Source organism: Brachyhypopomus gauderio, chromosome 16 (assembly GCF_052324685.1).
Source record: "Brachyhypopomus gauderio isolate BG-103 chromosome 16, BGAUD_0.2, whole genome shotgun sequence".
Taxonomy (NCBI): domain Eukaryota; kingdom Metazoa; phylum Chordata; class Actinopteri; order Gymnotiformes; family Hypopomidae; genus Brachyhypopomus; species Brachyhypopomus gauderio.
The window spans coordinates 2,923,347-2,944,520 of record NC_135226.1 but is presented as its reverse complement, the minus strand read 5'-3'; the positions used below and the strand labels follow the sequence as shown (position 1 = coordinate 2,944,520).

The following is a 21,174-nucleotide window of genomic DNA, read 5'->3' as shown; positions in this document are numbered from 1 at the left end:
CTCGCGATTTCAGGTCTCTGTGAGTAAAGTTCCGAAAGCCACGAACCTTTATATAGGTTACCTGTCGGCTACCTCCTTTGTGACGTCATCATATAAATACGGCCCGCGCGCAGACTGTCCGCATTTGAGTAACATCACGTCAAGCGGATAGTTGGGGACCCGAGCGATATATTTCCATAAGGGCACAATCACAAGCAGAGAAGCTCATTAAGGCTCTAAGGGTTGACACTGGTTTGCTGTATCTCGTCTATCTCAGCCTTTATGATTTTCTCTTCAGCTCTTGAGGATCACTACGGTGTTCCCGCACTTTTTATGTACGCAAACTTGAGAGCTATTTAAGCAATAGAACACCAAGAGGGAGTGTGTTAGCGCGAATAACATCACGGCTGTGATTTGGTCGTAGGCACGAGGCGAAGGCGAGTGCCGTAGATCAACTCACTTATACAGCAGTTTTTTTTTACAAAATAAATGAAGAAAACACATCCAAGAACCTCAAGACATTCATAATGCAGGGTTGCCAACTTTTCAAGATCGCTTGGAGTGAGATTTGAACCTGGAGGGGGTGGCGAGTGTAAATTGTTGAGGGGGGGGGGGGGGTGTTTGTGGCGAACGTAAATTGATACCGGGCGGGGTGTAAAATGGACACAAATTCAGTATTATATCGCGATGGATCGATCGCCGGTGGTTGGCGCCAGAGCGAACTAGTAACTCGTTGAATCATAGATGTGGATCAGAGGTAAATAAACTAGATTTTTTTTCGGCGTGAGAAATCGGAAGTGTGGCGTGAGCGCGTGTGAAGACGGTCAAATGCGTGTGTCTCACGCTCAATGCGTTGGCAACCCTGATAATGAAATATGTTTTAATACGGAATGTGCCTTCCGCCAAAAAGTAGTTCCACGGAACAGTTCCCTGGTCCACCTAAAAAATAAAAAAATTATTTAGCTCAGGCTTTTCAACTGTTCCCAAATTGACCTTAAATTCATTTTGTAAGAGCCAGTCCGTGAAGCACTTTGTAGCCCATTTTGTTTGTCGAATTGTATTTTGTTCATTTCGAGCCAGTTCCAGCGCGTTCAGTTGTGCTGCTGTCATTGCAGTCGACCGAATCGATTTTGTGGTAACTGGAGGTTCAGAATTTTATGTAAGTGTGGAGTCACACTCTTTTTCTGAGTCTGTCCAAACTGGCTGCAGGTGAAACGTTATGTTAAAGGCATCCATTTGATTAATTTTTGCAGGTTGTTTAAGCACAGATATAAAAATGTCTTGCGTGTATATGCCGTTGCTTGTCAACGCGTCCGCGGAGTGCTACAGATTTGGTGTAAGAATGCCGAAGAAGAGCTCCCGTCACCATTTGCAAACATTTCTGCAGTCATATATGACCACCAGGGGCGGACTGGCATACATTACGACCGGAGATTTCCCCGGTGGGCCAATGGGTTAGTTATTAAGTTCATATAATAGACGAGGTTCTGTAGGGGGGACCATTTATTTACTGATCATTCAAACAAACTTTGATTCATTTCAGTGAGTGCAAGAGACCAGCTTCTGTAGGGGGGGGGGGGCATTTTAGGCAGGTAGAATAGCTTGTATAGATCCGTTCCCCTGTCATATTTACCTTACTGTACACAGTGAGGATCCACAACTGGTGTGAGTGAAACATGTATTCACTAACAATTAAAACATGCTTTGATTCATTTATGTGAGTGCAAGAGACCAGCTTCTGTAGGGGGGGGGGGGGGGGGGTGGCATTTTTAGACAGGTGGAAAATCTCTCCCATACAAAGTGCAGAAAAGTATTTTTCAATACACGTAATAAGGGTAAACATGTGTACCTTTAATCAGTACAACAAATTACTGACATTTTTACATTCAAATACATGCTGTACATACGTAGTCTTTATCCAGTGGTGGAATTTTCACACATCTGGTATGGAACCACCTTCCACATCTGTCACAAGCAATGTGTGTAGGATATTAATTTGTTGAAAGTCATGTTCAAAATAAAACATCACGCCAATTCTTTGATATGTCTGACATTATTACCCACAAAGTTTCTGCAGTTGACTCATGTGCTTCCACAGAAGTGACATAGCTATTTACATATTCACAAAGCGCGCACTGAATGACAAATAAAACAGTATGAAGCAAACTCTTTTTAGTCAGGGTATCGTGATCAATGACTGCAAAGTCATATGGATCTCACATAGCCTTACGCTAGCCTGCTCTCCGGGATAGTAAAAACATCCCTTTTAGGCTAGTGGCACCTTGTTATATTTGATCAGCCCCTCCCCAAGAATATTCTATTCACGTAACGGGTAATACATGGACAATGAATATAAAACATTCCAATTTAAATCAATACATATTTAGATAAACATCTTTGATTACTTTATAGCATGTCATGACTTCTCTCTCTGCATCTCCTTTTCATTTTACATACGTACATACATAATTTCCATTTTGTACATTTTATGTATATCTCTCCTCTTCTGCAGAGGTTACCCCTGTCCAGGTGAGTAAAAGCCTGAGTCCTGAACATCTTATTCTTTTGGCCCACCAGGTGCAGACTAGTCACAGGTAAGTATAAGCATAATATGTCCATATATTTTAACCTTTATGGGTGATGTGTATGTCTACATCATCACGCTGTCAGCACAGTGTCCAGAACATGGAGCAGATACGAGGAGACAGGCCAGTACACCAGGAGACATGGAGGAGGCCGTAGGAGGGCAACAACCCAGCAGCAGGACCACTACCTCCTCCTTTGTGCAAGAAGGAACAGGAGGAGCAGTGCCAGAGCCCTGCAAAATGACCTCCAGCAGGCCACTAATATCCATGTTTCTGCTCAAACCGTTAGAAACAGACTCCATGTTGGTGGTATGAGGGCCCGACATCCACAAGTGGGGCTTGTGCTTACAGCCCAACACCGTGCAGGGTGACTGGCATTTGCCGGAGAACACCAAGATTGGCAGATTCACCATTCTGTGCTCTTCATGGATGAAGAGATGGTTCACACTGAGCACATGTGACAGACAGAATCTGGAGACGCCGTGGAGAACGTTCTGCTGCCTGCAACATCCTCCAGCATGACCGGTTTGGCAGTGGGTCAGTAATGGTGTGGGGAGGCTTTTCTTTGGAGGACCACACAAACCTCCATGTGCTAGCCAGAGGTACTCACACTACCATTAAATCAAATCAAATCAAATATATTTGTATAGCGCTTTTCACAACATATGTTGTCACAATTACCATTACCATTAGGTTACCGAGATGAGATCCTCAGACCCTCAGATCCTCAGACTCAGATTGTGAGATCATATGCTGGTGCAGTGTGCCTTTCTTTTGATGCATGAAAATGCTAGGCCTCATGTGGATAATGTGTGTCCTGCACTTCCTGCATGATGAAGGCATTGATGCTATGGACTGGCCTGCCCGTTCCCCAGACATGAATCCAATCGAACACATCTGGGACACCATGTCTCATTCCATCCACCAATGGTACGTTGCACCACAGACGGTCCAGGAGTTGACTGATGCTTTAATCCAGGTCTGGGAGAAGATTCCTCAGGAGAACATCCTCCATCTCATCAGGAGCATGCCCAGGTGTTGTATGGAGATCATACAGGCACGTGGAGGCCACAAACATTACTGAGATTCATTTTAACTTGTCTTGAGGAATTTCCACTGAAGTTGGATCAGCCTGTCATTTGATTTTGAGTATGATTCCAAATCCAGACCTCCATGGGATGATTTGATTTACATTGATAATTTTTTGTTACTTTGTTCTTAATGAATTCCACTATATAATCTTCTTCTTCTTTCGGCAATTCCCGTTTAGGGGTCGCCACAGCGGATCAAACTCCTCCATCTGGCCCTGTCCTGAGTGTCCTCCACTGACACACCAGCCACTCTCATATCCTCTACCACTGCATCAATAAACTTCCTCTTAGGTCTACCTCTCCTCCTCTTGCCTGGAAGTTCCATCCTCCAGACCCTCCTACCAATATACCTCTCCTCCCTCCTCTGTACAAGTCCAAACCATCTCAATCTCGCTTCTCTAACTTTATCTCCAAAACATGCTACATGTACTGATCCTCTAATGAACTAATTTCTGATCCTATCCTTCCTCGTCACTCCAAATGAGAATCTCAACATCTTCATCTCAGACACCTCCATCTCCCTCACCTGTCTCTTTGTCAGTACCACTGTCTCCAGTCCATACAACATAGCAGGTCTCACTACTGTCCTATAGATCTTTCCTTTCATTCTAGCCGACATCCTTCTATCACAGATCACCCCAGACACTTTATGCCATCCACACCACCCTGCCTGCACTTTCTTTTTTACCTCTCTTTCACTTCCTCCATTACTCTGTACCCTCGACCCTAAGTAGGTAAACACGTCAACCTTCACCAAATCAACTCCTTGTAACTGGACCTGTCCACCGTCTGCCCTCTCATTCACACACATGTACTCTGTTTTACTCCTGCTCACTTTCATTCCCCTGCTCTCCAAAGCATATCTCCATCTTTCCAAGCTCACCTCCACCTACTCCCTACTCTCACTACAGAATTATCCAGTTCATGACTACTTGTATTCATAAGTGACACAGCTGCTGTATGTTTTCGTAGTCTGGCCCGGATTTTTTGGAACAAGTTGGTTTTTTTTAATCTGATCTCCGCTGCATACCGTCAGCCCACATCAGCTGACCCAGTCCGCGGCCCGGTCCAACTTGTTCATGTGTTTACAGGCTCAGTCCGCACCCGCGCTGAGCAGGTTTGCCTGACTGGAGCGGGGGAGGTAATAACACTGTTAAACAGCAGCGTGACTACGGGCCAGGGCCACAGTGAGCGACAATGGCTCCTCCACAGGCTGAGTTCAACCACCAGCGGCCAGCGGCCCACTAACCCGTTCCCGGGTATGCCAGTCCGCCCCTGGCCAGTCATACTACAAGTTGTTTATATTTGACAATGTGTTAAAGTAAATCTGGGGGAACCGGTTTGAACGGGCCTGATGCTGCTGATAAAATGAGTGATAATTAGGCTATACTATTATTTGTAGGTCCCAGCCTTAGCTTAGGTTTATCTGTAGAGGAGATGCTGTATCATCACCCATTGCTACCACAGATCAACAGGCAGCTAGTTCTAACATGGATGATTGTTCACGGGTCAGGAAGGGGGTCTGCATGGTGCACGGGTCCAACGGCACATATTAATTCAGGGCTCCAGGTCAGGATTGGCTCTGATATACATCATGACAATGACTGTTTTATTATGACCTATAGTGACATTAACGAGTTAGGATCCATAGGCCCAAAACATGACATTTGTTTTGCCTCATACTAAATTTTGTTTTACATAATGCTTTTCTTAAAGGGACGTTTATGGAATCAACGTATGACCAATTGTTTTGAGAACCAAAAAGCAGAACCCAAAAAAAGGAAACCAAACTTTGTAAGCAAATAATTAACTTTATAGACTGAACATGCAATTGGAAAACATGTTACTGAGAATGATTAAATGAAAATTGTAAAATTTCTTGGAAAAACACATTGGTATTTCTGTTTACGAAATACAGTTCACGAGTTCATGTTCAGTTAATACTGATGCCACTTTAAAAATCTAAAACTACATAATAATTTCTAATAATTTTATCATTCTAAAATACATTAGGTGGATTTTCGACTCTACTCTACGCTAACTGTGCGATAGGGTCTTCACCCACAATGTGAGCCTTAAGAGTCACATGCGGTGTTATCACGGTGCTGAAGGATGGCTCTGGTCCCGTACGCTACAAGGCGCACGGTCAGCCCCGGGGGGCAACCCCAGCTGGCTTTAAACGAACGAAAATTGTTGACGTTGTTGAGGCCGTATACTCCAACGCTAGGAATCTAGCACTAGGACCCTGGAGCGGTTATTTTCTGCAATAGCGCTAGATTCGGCAAAGTTCACATCGCGCCAGAACAACTGAACAACACACACTTATAATAATTTAATGCCTCCCCTCATAAAATTCCAGACATTTTTAGGCCTTGAATATGGAAAACTAAATTTAAGACATTTTAAGACTTTTTAAGCAGGGCCGGCGCTAGGGGGGGGGCAGAGGGGGGCATTGCCCCCCCAAATTGTGTCTTTGCCCCCCCAAGCACAATGCAAGCAACGGCTTTTTTTTTTATCTCTGAACCAATCACAAAAATGCATTTTGCTTTACAGCGTGAAGATATTTCCTTGCTTATTCCTGATTGGCTCTTTGAGTCATATAAAAATCGGCAGACCGCCCCAAACGGTTCAGTTCGGCAGTATATGTTCTGTTAGTGTGAGTGAAAGACAGGTATACTGGTAAACACTCTTCTGAGTTTAAACTGACTTCCACATGGTAATATTTGCTTAACTGTGGTTTTTCGTTGCTTTAATGTTACTCACCTCTTACATAGGTGTTGCTTAAATTATTTTATTAGCCGTTAGCGGTTAGGCTAACTTGGTTCTCCTAAACCTGCACGAACGGCGGAAGCGTTTAAATACTTGCCGCGCAGTGTTGTCCGAAACGATATGTGGTAATAAAAAACAGGGGAATGAACATTTACCTGACGAATTTTAATGTTGCTTTTTCAGATTTGAAAAGTGCTGGAATTTAGGCTAAAGTACTTGAAAATGTTGAAATTGTAACTACTTCGTTTCACAACAAATATCTGTCTGAATGAACAGTTCTCTTGTCTTAGGTTAACAAATACAAGCCTCTTGTAATTCCAGGACGAAACATGAGAGAACGCGAAGACGTTAAGATTGGGCGTTTTGAAAGTGTGATTAAAAAAGCGAATTATTTTGAGTATATGTATAAATATTTAACTTAATTAAGTTTAACGTGCTGAGAAATATTGAACTGGACCTTTAAAGTGAGGTACAAGTGCTTTAATTCCACCTTGTATAGGTGTATGAACCCGGCAAACATGACATTGTTCATTGCGCTGAGGCGCGGCGCGCGCGAAGTTACAAAATTCGAGAGGTGCACGACACCGCGCGAGGCTGCTCTTTCCCCCGTGCAAGCCGTCGCGGCTCATGGTTTAAACTACATATGTCAAAGTCAAAGCCCGCGAGCCAGATCCGGCCCGCGAATTGATTATCTATGGCCCCCTGGATGATATTGAATTACTATTAGAACCGGCCCGCAGGCCACAGCCGCCCGATGGTGTTTTGTACGCACAAACACTACATTCCCCACAATGCAACGGTAGCCCGCGAAGTCACTGCAGCGCGAAGCGTCGCGAGGGTCTGCGCGGCGAAAATGACGTAATCGCAGTGGCTCCGCCAGCGCAATGAACAAAGTCATGTTTGCAGGGTTCAAGCACTTGTACGTCACTTTAAAGGTCCATTTCAATATTTTCCAGCACGTTAAACTTAAATATGTTAAATATTTATACATATACTCGAAATGATTCGAAATAATTCGCTTTTTATTCACATTATTTAATGGTTGTTTATTTTCCCCAATCTTAACGTCTTCACGTTCTCTCATGTTTTGTCCTGGAATTACAAGAGGCTCGTATTTGTTAAGGTAATACAAGAGAACTATTCAGTCAGACAGATATTTGTTGTGAAACGAAGTAGTTACAATTTAAAACATTTTCAAGTACTTTAGCCTAAATTGCAGCACTTTTCAAACCTGCAACACAAAGCAACATTAAAATTCGGAGTAGCGCACTATGGTCACTCGCGAAAGTATAAACCTAAATCAGCAGTCAGAGCAGACATCAACGTTCAGCTATCCCCCTTCTCAAAAATGACTAAACGTAAGGTGGACACTGAGAACGGGTTTCAAGCCAGGTGGGAGGCAGAGTACATGTTCATGGAGGTAAAAGGTAAACCTGTGTGTCTTCATGTGATTTTTCTTTGAAGGAAGTTTGCTTTTATCTGTTTGCCTGTTGAAAAATGTTTTCACTTGAAATTACTGACAGATCCATAAGAAAATAGTGCTTTATTCATTTAAACATTAAATAATATACACTGTGTTAGGTCTTGGTTCAATAGGCTATGTGCAATCATTTCAATATGTTTTAATAAACATTGAACCAGTCCGGCCCTCGGCTTGTAGCAAATTTGTTTTTTTGGCCCTCTGTGTTTTTGACTTTGACATCCCTGGTTTAAACGATTCCTCGCCATCACAGCCAGTATTGTTATACTGTGCATAAATACCGCATTGTACCAGTACGTTTCATAACATCAATAAAAACTTCAATACTACCAGATTTTTTACCATTAAAGTGCAGTAGATAGATTTCTTATTTATGTACTTTCATATTTTTTTCTTTTTCAAAATAGAAATGTGACGAATACTCCCTTTTATAACAGAATTTGTATTCTTTTGTTTTCTTTATATTTTAATTTCCCAGTAATATAAATATTCTCACTCATTCCTATTTCCATGTTTGAATATTCTCAGTCTGTGTATAGGTACATTTGTCAGCCTTTCAAGAAATAGAGTTGTTCTATTAGTAATGGCAGTATTGAAATGAAATACAATTAGATAATCTTTGTTCTCCATTTACATAATCAACATGTATTTTTTAATCATTGTGTTTTAAGTTTTAAGTTCGAAAATGTGCATTTTTATTTCTTTACCTAATACATCACTTTAAGCCAGTATCAATAGTCATCATTCATGCACAAATCAAGCCTTGAATATATTTCTGGCTTCATAAACATGACTATCAACATGCCCCCTCATTATGTTTTACTGCCCCCCCAAGCAAAGCAGTCCAGAACCGGGGCTGTTTTTAAGGACCCGCGGGTACCCTGCTTTCTGTTTCCTTCAACTTTGGAGCTCACAAACAAAATCTCATAGAGGAATTCCAGTCACCCTTCAATATAATGTATATATAATATATAATGTTGCAGGCATTATATAGTTAGGTAGATGTAAGTGACAATGCATCTGTTAAATCTTTGTTCTGTTAGATAATCCTGAATTAGTCCCGCACTGGGGAAATTCAGTTATACTACTTGCTGAAATTTCTTTCACCTAAATTGCTTAAACACACACCAAAAAATACAAAAGCAACTTCAGTTATAATACAATTTTTATTGCTTCCAAATGGACCACACATTATAAAAGGAATATTTCATAAGGCAGCTGGTAAACTAACTTTTTGCACTTAAAATTTGCACTTGATCAAACGGGTTAGATGCACCACCCCAAACTCTCATACTCAACCTGTCACGCACACATGGCCACCTCAGTTGGTTTAGTTATGGCTTGTTCAGAACTCTTGAGCAAGGCTGTACTGTGCTGCTAAAACACCATTTACATTCCATGATACAGACTTGGTCTAGGAATGTTTAGCTACACCATATAGCACAGAACATTTGAGGAGTTTCAAAGTAGACACAATATTCACACACACACGCACACACACACACACACACACACACACACACACGCGCGCACACACACACACACACACACACACACACACACACACACACGCGCACACACACAGCATGTTCTGCTCTAAATCATGGCCTATGGTGAGAACCTCTTTGTCCTAACAAATAACTGAAGACTAAACTTAAGACCTGTTGCTATTCAGGAATAATCAATTTCTAAGATATCAAGATATACGTTATTCATGGTCAGCTTTCTGGACAATACTGTGTGGCATATGATGATCAAATGGCTGGAATGCTGATCTTGAATCAGTTTTGGTCTTTTTGAAGAGGAAAAGTGTTTTTGAATGAACTGATTCCACATTAGCATTCCTGAGGATCAGATTGCCATCAACACAGTCAAGGCCTTGGCAGAAAGCACAACCCCAAAATCCATAACTACAACTAAGCACGATTAGCTTCCCAAACGGATTTATGCTGCAGTTTAGTCTAAGAGTAGACTCAGCTCGTTTCTGAGAAACTAATCTAATGTTTTTGGCAATATAACCCAAGAAAAGCTTGTGAGTAGCCTTTCAAACATGACAACACAGGTGGAAAACGATTAGATGAGACTGAATTGGGGTAACCACTTTGGGATGCTTTTACCCCATCTGAGAAACACCACTGTAATCATGACAATCTCATCTCATTTACATGACACTTTGAAAACAACATTCTAGAATATGTCTGAAGCCATTTAGAGAGTCCACCGGGTCTTAAGCAGTTTGAAAGGTGGATCAGCTGGTGTCGGAGACATTGTGAATGCGAAGATCGTCTCTCAACATCGACTGTATAGTACCACTGCATTTCCTCTGACCAACAGATCTGAGCTGCTGTGTTTTGAGGTCGCTGCAAGAAGATGAGTAACCCAAATATGGGAGAAATACAACAGGAGGGCAAAAAGAGGGAGAGAGAGAGGGAGGGATAGATTAGGGATAATTAGACTGGAAGTCCTCCACAGTGTAGTCAGCAGTCAGGCGCTGGAAGAGGGGTTTGATCCAGCCAATCCCTGTACCAGCCATGCCCAGCTGACAGGGGCGCGAAGGTTACACGGTTTTCCTAGCTGTGAGCACTCGAACGATGGAGCCAACGCCACCTGCTGAAAGAGCCTGAGCACACAGAGAGAGTACTTATACTCACACCTACAACACAGAGTACTTATACTCACACCTACAACACAGAGAGCACTTATACTCACACCTACAACACTGCAGGATTTGTCATTTACAGTAACACTGCAAAAAACATTTCATTTTAAAGGGTAAGTTCACTGATACCTGTTGAGCTAGAGATGCACCAAACTGACACTGAGGAATTAAATCTCAATATATTTCAGTATATCCCAATACTGACTACAAGTGACTGATGATTGCTCACTGTAAGCCGACTTTTGCTGAGGATGTTTATACTTGAAAAAAAAGAATAGACTACAGCTGATGCATAGCTGTATATTATACTGTGTATAATAGTATCTAAAGAAAGTATCTAAAAGAAAAGAAACCAAAAGTACAGTGTATTTTTAGAAATACACTAAATGGTTTGAGTTCTGATCTGTTCACTAAAATTCCATACAGTAACATCAACATCAAGGTATCGACAAATGTCCTGTGCTCTATAGAGTTAGCACATCAAAACTATTTTCCATGTAGCAAAATATATTAGACTAACACACTGACTCAATAGGATTTATTAGAATCTACAATACAATAAAAAGATTGTTGGATGAAGGTGAGTGATGTAAAACAAAAAAAATATCGATAAAGTCACGCTCATGTTAAGGTGAAAATGACTACATAATAACATTTACACGTGCACACACTCAAAATACCTTTTCATGCCACTGGAGTAGAACTGCACTGCTGTTCTCGGAGGGCCGTTCAAAGCCTTTGTAGATGTACTTCATGAGAAGGTCCACTTTAGTCTTATCCAGAGATTGCACCGCCTTTTCTATATCGCTACTCTTAAAGGCCGTGAGTACTTTTAGGACAAGGCCCTCAGCACGGTCCTGCACGCATATATAAATGCGTTACTGGCAATGTACCACAAACATCCATTAACTGTATACATACAGTTAAAAGGCACTATGACAAATCCGAGTGAGTAGTGGGGTCAGACTATATTCAGGCAGGTGGTATAGGTTGAATAGAGGTAGCTCACCTTCACGTTCTGGTTCTTGGTGTTGATTGGTGGGTTTTTCAGCACCGCCTGTAGCGCCCCCATCAGGTTTCCTGTGAGTAGCGCTAAGGACAATGTTCTAAAAGTAGCTGCTTAACTCGTTATAACGTAGTTAAATAACGTAGTTATAGGATAGAAATACAAATAGGTTTGACAACACACCAATACTTGGACGACTGCAAAGGCCCAGCTGCAGTATTTAGACTACAGTATCTTTACATGCCTGCACGACTGCGGAAGTCTCTGCAGAAGCACTGGGATTGCTAAACAATTCCACAGCATTTTAACAGAAAATTTATGTACATTAATAAAACATGTTTACGTATATTTAAAGGTTGCAGCGCCAGTAGGTAACCTGGATAAGAAAACCAAATGAATGAGAAGAGTCAATAACTTAACCAAGCACACCACACCCATCATGTCTACTCGCCGTCAGTGACTAGGGTTTAATGACGGATTTAATAACTAAGAGCACAACAACATAACGTAAAACATCAATTCGCATTCAGCACTGGAGGTCTAGATCTGATGAATGTATAAACGATGAATAATAAGGATATTGTCTTATTAGAGAATCCACCTCAGCCTCATCCGGACCTATTTGATTTTCTCCGCCGTCTTCTTCGTCGACAAACTTGTTCTCGTCGTATTCGTCCACGTCCACCTTTCGGAAGCGGTCGGATACCGTGTTCTTAGACATGTTCAAATGATTTTAAAATCATAAAAACCGTATAAAAGCTGAACGTTAAGAGCGGGCCTCCGGTACTTTTCAGGAAGAAGTCGTCTCTCGGTTCCGTCACGGAGCTTCCGCGGTGACTTCCTCATCGAGCGCCTCAAGCGGTCCGGGCTGCAGAGCTTCAGTTCCGTCTACCGCACCAAACTGGCCGCTAGGCCGAGCTGTGTCGTTTCTTCACTTTTCCGTGAAGCGTTGGGTTGTTAGGGTCCGACTCAATTAAAAATTATTTAAAAAGATAAACGGTAAATTCAGACTATATAGCCTACGTTAATGGAGTTAAAAGTACTGACTGCGAGACTGTCAAAGAATTCACAGAAAAAACTGGACAACCATCTGTACTCACCACTGAATTTATTAGAAAGAGGCATTCAGTATGTCACCATGCATTTTGTCTCAGACATCTTCAAACTGATACTGCCCATGTGTAATGGCTCTGGGGTTGTCCTAGCTCACGAATCACCACCATGTCAGTACATCAGTATGGCACATCCATCCATTAACATCCAGTCAGTTGTGCCTACGAGGTCATTCTAGTTCTAAAAAGGTACAGGGTGACTGACAAGTTGTGAAAAAAAATTCACTTAGATCATCTATAAAATGAACATTTCAGATGTATCAAATTAAGGCACCAATGCAAAGTGGGTGGCAAATAGTTTGTTATAACACAATAGACAAAGTGAGATATTCTACTGCAGAGAAACTGTAATAACATAATTTTTGAAGTCCATCTCATTAGTGTTAGCGTTAACCTATGTCCAACATTACAGAGGTTAACACCAGAGTGCTACTGTGTATGAAAATATGATTTTATACATTTGGTTATTCTGCTCTTATGATCATTGAATGAAATAAACATGAAATAATTATGAAATCACAAACTGCCTTCAAATAATTCACAGACAGAACTTAACAGCTAATAAAATTGCTTGAGTTATAAATATAATTAATTATATGGTAATTACATACAAATAACACTAACAAGCATATCTACCATTCACAAGTATTCTACATTATTAGTCATACAGTTTTTACTTTCAATTAACATTCCTAAGCAAATAAGAGAAATGTAATAAAAAAACAAACAAATCACTGCACTTATAGTCTTCAACCACAGTCTCAAACACATGGCGATGGGTTCAGTTTAGCCTATGAGAGAGTAAACATGGCAGTTGTCTGATAATGGAAATATTCGAACGTAAAACCGAACTTAAAAAGCATCAGTTTGCAAGCACAAGAAGGCGGAGAAATCTGTATACCAGGCCATTCTTGAGGCGTGCACACAGCATGCCGGATCACGCCAGATCACACTTTCGACCCATCCCAACGTGGGCGGAGACTTGGGACCATGCTCACAGCGTTCAATTGCACTTCTTATTCCACAGTCCCTGTGGGTGGGGTGTGGACACGCTGTAACTGTATCTCTTAACTTTACTGTTCTTCTAAATCCAGCTCAAACACACAAAGGAAGGGGCTGCTACACTGAACCAGCAGTTTGTCTTACTGACCATTAACAGCTGTACATTGGCAAATGCGAGTGTTTGATATGTGTGTGTTTTTTACTTATAAATAAGAACAGTGTTCACTGGATGTTAGACGGTCACTGTGGGGACAAGCAATCTCCTCTCATGGCCTTCTGTGGCCCAAATCCAGCGGTCGACTCTCTACAGAACAAACAAGGTTTTGTATGCCGTTGCACAGATTTTCAATTCATTGCACGTCTCTGTCCAAGCTAGCGAATGGTTTTGCAGATGTGTAGAAGACAAAAAAACACATCAGCAGGATGAAATCTGAGAAGCAAATCTTTTAAAACCCAATAGTGTTTGTCCAAAGCACACCGAGATAGTTCAAGAGACATCAGGAAAGTAAAACATCCCTATAGCGTGGGGGTTTCAAAGAGTGTATCCAGTTGGGATCTGTTATTTACATTTTAGTTATTGTCCTGTGAACGCTGATGCAACACCTGAGTCCCACTGCTAGCTCAGCTCACAATTTAGCTCTTCTTCGGTTTGCTATCTGTTCGGTGTATCCTTTCTCATGCCGCCGACATTACGTTTCAGGACCTTCTTGTTGTCGATGTCGTTGAGCGAGAAAGAGGCGGGGCAGTGGGAGGGGTTTTCCCGCCTCTGCAGGATACAGTCTTTGATCGCATCTTTAATGACCTGTGAAAAATTTTGTAGAAATGGAAGAGATAGAAGAAAAGAAACAGAAAGTCTTTAATAAAACGATACATCGTTACAGCTTGAAGAGCCTGGAACGTGACGCTCCTGTTTGCTGGTGAGAGGAGGCGTGGCCACACCTCTATGTTGTTCAGAGTGTTGAATTCCATGAGGTCGTGTAGCTGCTTGAAGGCCTGATTGGAGTACTGGAAGTTGAATGTGGAGTAGGGAGTCGCTGGATCGTCAAATATGTCAAAGTCAGCAAATTCCTTCTCCTTGTCTGTCTGTCTGGGTACACCTTCCAAGGCAAAAGGCAACAAAGTGTTAATATGTTTTAATATTTTCATGTGTAATGGAAAATGTGTCTCTTCATTAAATGTGTTTTGTTTACATGGATTTGAAACTCCCCCATAATGTGCTTTAAAGCCACAACCTCAAACAACAAACTAATAACAGCTAACATTAAAGGTTTTCAGAATGATGGGTACATTAAAATAAACGTTTTTAGAGCTATATTCTGATATTAGAAAAGCGCGATTATCACTTGGCTATGGTAGTTTTGTAGGTGTGCCACCCCGCTCAAGTATTCTAATTCTCCTGAAACGCACAGCTGAGCTGTTTATATTTTTACTATAAACTCAAGCCCCTTACTGTCAGATTTCTCAGTACATACTGAATGTAATGCAAAAAAATAAAAAATAAATTAACAGTTGGTATAATGTCAGGAGCTACATCGTATGGTGCTAAGGTGCAACCAATGTTCTCACCAGGGGCCTTGAAGTCCCGGAAGTGGATGTTGGCTAGAACAAAATGAATGACAGTGGGACAGTGTTTGTCCCCCTTCCTGGGCTTGAAAACGTAACACTCCTTCAGGCCTTCCCGGTCAAACACCCTCACGTCGATCTTGGGGAAGGGAAGTTTGTTCATACGTGCCCATTTCTCTGCCAGTAGCAGTTCCTGATAAAGGTGACAGGCAGAGACGTACCAAGAGGTAATCATCTTGACAGATGTAACGATAACAAATGGTAATCACAACAGGAATCAAAGTAAAAGCAACATTCAGTCTTATCAAAACATACTCACACCGATGCAATCATGAGACTGATTTGATAGTCACAAGATATACTGAGATACATTGATATATGAGAGGATATGGTCGTATTAAAGATGCAAAGGACACACACAGGAAGCGTACGTGTTTTCCAAAATAACACACATCCGTCAATAGGGAGGTGGACAGGTCGGTGCATTGACCCTTGATGAACTTCATCAAAAGTACCAGATCATCATTTTAAACTAGACAATGGCTCGCCAACGTTTCTGTCAGCACGTCTGTGTTGTAGACTGCATCTTCAATTCACTGACCCTGATGTCTTCGTTATGAGAACACTTACGTCCGTGGACCTCTAATGAAACAAATACATTTCTGCAGATGTTGCTATGGTTATAGTCCCCACCAACCTTAAAGGGTGGACTAGAGTCGCTTGGTCTCGCGGAGAAATCGAAGGAAATGATGAGGTCAACGCCTCGCTGAGGTCGCAGGATCAGGGGGTACGGCAGGTTAAAGGTCAGGCCACTGTCCACCACGTGGATCTTCTTACTACGGACATCCAGGGGCTCGTAGATGCGCTCAAATTCATCAGGATCTGTCGAATGAAACCAACATCCAAGGAGAACCTTATAGCTGTATTTTATAACTGACACTCCAGGAAGTTACCGTGGTTGGGGGGTTGGGGACTCTTCATTTCAGAAACATTACTTTACATAAAATCTGTAGCTGATTTTGATAATGGTGTTGAAGGTTATGCCTCTAACAAACCATCTGCACAATTGTTTGCCGCAGAGCTGGTCTTCAGTCGGACAGCGTTACCGCGGAAACAGCCGAGGCTGGTAGTTAAGCTCTGAGTGTAGTACATCACATGACATGCCTCTAGTTACTGCCAGCAGTCAGCTCTGCGGCCGAGCCTGTATCGGCATGCAGACCAACGAGTGTGGCGGCATGCAGCAGGACTTGCGTAACTTTATTTATATTCTTTCTGTCAAGACAGCAACTTTTCCACTTCCTTTTCTAAGAATTCAATCTCCATTGCGTGGGCCAGTTTATTTAACATTGTCAGTTAAGACAGGCAGAAGGTAAAGCTTTGATCAAACCAATGCTGAAAGCAGAATCTCCAATAACCGGTTCTGGTATCATTTAGGTCTTCAGGAGTCACGTTTCAAGTCCTAAGAGATACAAGAGCCGGTTGTCAGAAACTCCGTCAACCAGCTCTAACACCTCTTAGTCCTCAGAACGTCCTGTTTGGAGTCCGCCCACCCCCCGATCTCACAAACCAGAACCGCCCTTTAACCGGGGGGACGCGTGGCGGCGCCTGACCTGTGACGGCGTCCACCTCCTCGTCCACAGAGACCTGGTGCATCAGGCAGCTGGCCGGCGTGACCGGCGCCGTGTAGTTCAGGTTCAGGCCCAACATGAAGTTGTGAACCTTGCCCGCCCGGCCCTCGCGGGTGTTGAAGAGGGCGGTGTCGCCCACCATGGAGGTAAACATGCGCTGCACCCAGCTGGCCTGGGCGCTACGCTGCCTCTCATCCTCCACCTCCACGCTCTCCGTGCCCGCTGCGGGGGGGGGGGGGGGGGGGGGCGGGGGGGCAGGCAGGGGCAGGCGGGGGGAAGACGGGAGAGAAAAATAAATCAGATGTGTGTGTGTGTGTGTGTGTGTGTGTGAGTGTGTGTGTGAGTGCGAGCCAGGGTAATTCTGTGGCATGTCAGAGCAACGTACCCCTACGTGGTTCTTCCTCATTATCAGTGGTGTCATTTCCAACAATGTGCTCCGGTTTAATGTGCTCTGAACATGAGAGAGAAACACAGCCAAATGAACATCGATGATGCCAGCTGGTTTTTAGCAATTAGCAATGATGGTCGATTAATCTGTTTTGTACATCAGCATGAATACTGATATATATTTGAGTGTCTGTCTTTGCAGTGTGTTGCTGGTGTTTAGATTTGCTTTACATCCTGCACTATTAGTGTGAGAGAGGAAGTTGTTATCAGCCTGATATCAGACTCAGGCTGGTGTAAAGTACTGTTTAGTCACAAACAGCATTACGTGTCAAACTGCACAAGAGGCGTGAGCGTTTGACTGCATGGAGACGTGAGATTAGGCAAAGACACCGTGGCGTTAACACCATCGCGTTAACACCATTGTGTTAACACCATCGCGTTAACACAATCGCATTAACACCGCTGCACACTCTCAGGTTCAGCTCATCACACTCGGGTCCCCAGCCCACCGTGCACACCCACAGGATACATCGGACCACAGGCCGGGTCACTGATGCTGGTGGCCTGATAGGCAGGCATACATGTGTTGTCCTTCCAGGATGTTGGATGCATATCTGCAGACGCTGGACCCGCTGGACAAAAGTCCAGATGGGACGGCTGCACGTGACTGCACGTGACTGCACGTGACTGTCCGTGACTGCACGTGACTGTACGTGTGAGCGTGGAAAATCAGGTGTGTACATCAGCGTCGGCTTCTTACGGACTAGCGCGCGTCGCCGTCTGCCCTCTCAGAGATAAGCTCTTCCAGCAAGGCAGAAGCGAGTGGACCTGTGAGGAGATAAGAGCCCTAGTGCAGGCTGGTTCCTACCGAGCTCCTCCTCCATAGTGCTGGTACCAGCGGTCTCCTTCACCCCCAATACTCGGTTGAACAGGATGGAGAACGCACTCCCCCACACTCCTAAAACACACACGCAACGAAGCGAAACACTCAGGACACCAAACACCAAACACCTAAACACCTCCTCCTGTGCTGGACTGAGGGGGGGCCATAACGGCTGTCTAAGACAGTGACGGTATAATTTTGTAATATTTGGAAGCTAAAGTCTCACAGAATAGTACCAGCAAACTAATACAAGACCATCTGACTAATATGGTATGCACAAGTTAAGCTTGAGTTGTGTAGGTGAGGCAGGTAGACCAAACACTCACAGGTTATGGCAGATCTGAACAACTTTGTTTGGTCCGTGGTAACAGGAGAACTATCTAGCACTGTGGGCTGTTTATAAATACAGCTCTCTCTGTCTGGGTGGAATTAAAGGGAAAACACACCTAAAGCAGAAAGTTCTCCACGGGTCCCCATTGTCTTGAGTTTCAGAATATATTGACACCGGTACCAGGAAAATACATGAGACTGCGCTTTGGGGTCATGGTGATGTGAGAGGGAGGCTGGCCGAGCCCTTACCCATAAGGAAGTGCAGGGGGTTCTCCTCATACTTCTTCACCACGCTGCCCATGAAGAACTTGCTGCCGAACAGCTCGGGGGCCATGAAGGTGCCATACTTGGCCATGCCGATCTCGTATGGACTGAACTCCACCCAGTCTGTCACGGGAAAGCGGGTCAGGCATGTTCAGGCTTGCAGTGGGAGGCGGGAACTTTCACTGAAAGACTTCAGCTCCGGCTTCGGGGACCGTGGTCCCGCGGACACGATACCCTGTGGGCACGATACCCTGTGGGCACGATACCCTGTGGGCACGATACCCTGTGGGCACGATGCCCTGTGGGCACGATACCCTGTGGGCACGATGCCCTGTGGGCACGATACCCTGTGGGCACGATGCCCTACAGATGCGATACCCTGCATAGTTTCCAGTTTTCCCTGCCCCGTTACACACACACACACACACACACACACACACACACACACACACACACACACACACACACACACACACACACACTCACACACACACACACACACACACACACACACACACACACACCCATTGCATCTCTGTTCACGCAGGGTCCAGCTCAGCAGCTAACAGCAGCCCATAATCTGGATCAGGTGTGAATAGGAAACATGAAACCACACAGGGTGCTCAGTCCACAGAACCAGAGCCAAATACCTTTTGCTCTAGTCAAAAGAACATAATACAGTGAGAGTCACTAGATATGAATTGAGAATTTCCTAACAATCAATTTTGTTAGGAACTACCTTCCTAACACTAAAAATAGTCTTGCCATAACAGATCGACAAAGTCGTACTGCCCCTGAAACAGGTCACTCGTACTCTCGTGACCATCAGGCAGTTTTGCATAACTGCACCTGCTCTAAACAAATCCAACCAAATGTAGGTTGTTAAGTTTGCGTCTCCATGCCGACTGATGCAGGCCCAGTCAAACGCCCTGAAGAATTCTGACTATCCTCGGTGACACCTCGGCTTTAAGCTTCAGAGGAAGATGGCAGTGTTTTATTGGGTTTGGCAGTTTTATTTAAAGCACACAAAAACTAATAACGTATGACACATATCGTCTGGTACAGGGACCTGTTACTTCAGTCGTTGCTATGATAATTATGGAAATTTGAATGCGAAACCACAGGGCATCTACACACAATATTTTTTCTCTGCACAATGTTTTATATGCACATTATCATTAATAATACATGCAAACTCGAATGCAATGCAAAGACATGCAGTTTCAGCGTGTTACACAAACATGTTGGTCTCACCGGCGAACATGAGCTCGGACACGTTGGGTTTGACGTGTAGGCAGGTAAACAGAGGCAGGGGGCTCTGGCCCTCATTGATCTTCTCCTGCATGGAGCTCAACGTTGTGTTCATCCGCTGTAACACACACACACACACACACACACACACACACACACACACACACACACACACACACACACACACACACACAGACATGATTTCAACATCTTGAAACTACAGTTTTAAAAGTCGTTTTTCCCATAGCTAAAACTGGACTGACCCTATTTGACTTCTTGGTTTAACCCAGTCTGAAACTAGTCGGAACATGTCAGAGCAAATGACGTTTTTGTTTTGTTTTGTTCCTGGTCCATGGTTTCCTGTGCAAGAAACCAGCGTTAAGCATCCTATGTGTTTTAAGCTGGGGAGAATTCGAGTGTCACAAATCAGGTCTGTACAGCTTAATGACTTGAGACTCCAAACTGATCTCAAAAACGTCACAGCACAAAAATCAAACTGTATAAACACATTAGCTGTGTACATATTTTTGCACAGTTTATTGCCAGTGACGACGGCCTCAGGCTAAGGCAGAAACACAGGGTAAATCATCACCGGTTTATACGTTTGCGAGTAAATCCCTGCTATTAGCCGTTGCCTGCGAACAGGACGAGTAGAGGAATGTGCTCCCTAACTCAGAGCAAAGACACAGTAGATACAACATGCTGGTGATTTTACGTAGCCAGATTAAGGGTGTGCCTCCTTCGCGTTGTTTCCAGATGCCGTAAGAGACGACGCGTGTCCTGACTCCCGAGCTCTGGATATGAGAATTTCATTCATTCAATTAGGCTGTAATCATTCTAAACAAACAACAATGCAGATTTACTAACTCAGAAGGCTGAGTACTTTCAATCTGATGTTTGTAATTAGCATGAGAAAGCTAGAATGTTAGGTGTGTGTAGCAACAGCTAGTGACTGTTTATGAGTATTAAATAAGATCACAACAATGGATTTGCACTGTAGTGCATTTATGCTTTCGTCATTCATGTGAGAAGCTTCATACAAGTCACTACCTTAATCCTTCATGGCAGATTCAACAAGGTACTGGAAACATTCCTCAGAGAGTCTGGTCCATATTGACGTGATAACATCACACAGTTGCTGCAGATTTGTCAGCTGCACATCCATGATGTGAATCTGTTCCACCA

General features: G+C 43.4%; 2 protein-coding genes across 2 annotated transcripts in view; both read right to left on the bottom strand.

Annotated features, from left to right (window-relative positions):
* Positions 1–9,051: 9,051 nt before the first annotated feature.
* Positions 9,052–12,419, bottom strand: arpc5a (actin related protein 2/3 complex, subunit 5A). Its single transcript, XM_076977449.1, has 4 exons — positions 12,151–12,419; positions 11,573–11,645; positions 11,244–11,420; positions 9,052–10,524 (listed from the first exon to the last, which is right to left on the bottom strand). Exons 1-4 carry the CDS (start codon positions 12,288–12,290, stop codon positions 10,462–10,464), a joined length of 453 nt encoding a protein of 150 aa, XP_076833564.1. The 5' UTR covers positions 12,291–12,419; the 3' UTR covers positions 9,052–10,461.
* Positions 12,420–12,660: 241 nt separating this feature from the next.
* pla2g4aa (phospholipase A2, group IVAa (cytosolic, calcium-dependent)) overlaps positions 12,661–21,174 on the bottom strand; it is a 16,361-nt gene continuing 7,847 nt past the window's right edge. Inside the window, exons 10-18 of the mRNA XM_076977448.1 lie at positions 19,993–20,107; positions 18,724–18,861; positions 18,130–18,219; positions 17,260–17,325; positions 16,857–17,096; positions 15,944–16,128; positions 15,250–15,439; positions 14,623–14,780; positions 12,661–14,485 (exon numbers count right to left, since the gene is read on the bottom strand). Coding sequence (XP_076833563.1) covers positions 14,336–14,485; positions 14,623–14,780; positions 15,250–15,439; positions 15,944–16,128; positions 16,857–17,096; positions 17,260–17,325; positions 18,130–18,219; positions 18,724–18,861; positions 19,993–20,107 — 1,332 coding nt within the window. The 3' untranslated portion in view covers positions 12,661–14,335. The remainder of the gene's footprint in view (positions 14,486–14,622; positions 14,781–15,249; positions 15,440–15,943; positions 16,129–16,856; positions 17,097–17,259; positions 17,326–18,129; positions 18,220–18,723; positions 18,862–19,992; positions 20,108–21,174) is intronic.

Excerpts from the sequence above, each read along its gene's own strand:
- arpc5a (XM_076977449.1), bottom strand. The coding sequence starts at position 12,290 with ATGTCTAAGAACACGGTATCCGACCGCTTCCGAAAGGTGGACGTGGAC. Across the intron at positions 11,421-11,572 it reads CCAAGAACCAGAACGTGAAG|GACCGTGCTGAGGGCCTTGT; the intron begins GTGAGCTACCTC and ends ATATGCGTGCAG. Across the intron at positions 10,525-11,243 it reads TACTCCAGTGGCATGAAAAG|GCTCTTTCAGCAGGTGGCGT; the intron begins GTATTTTGAGTG and ends CTGTGTGCTCAG.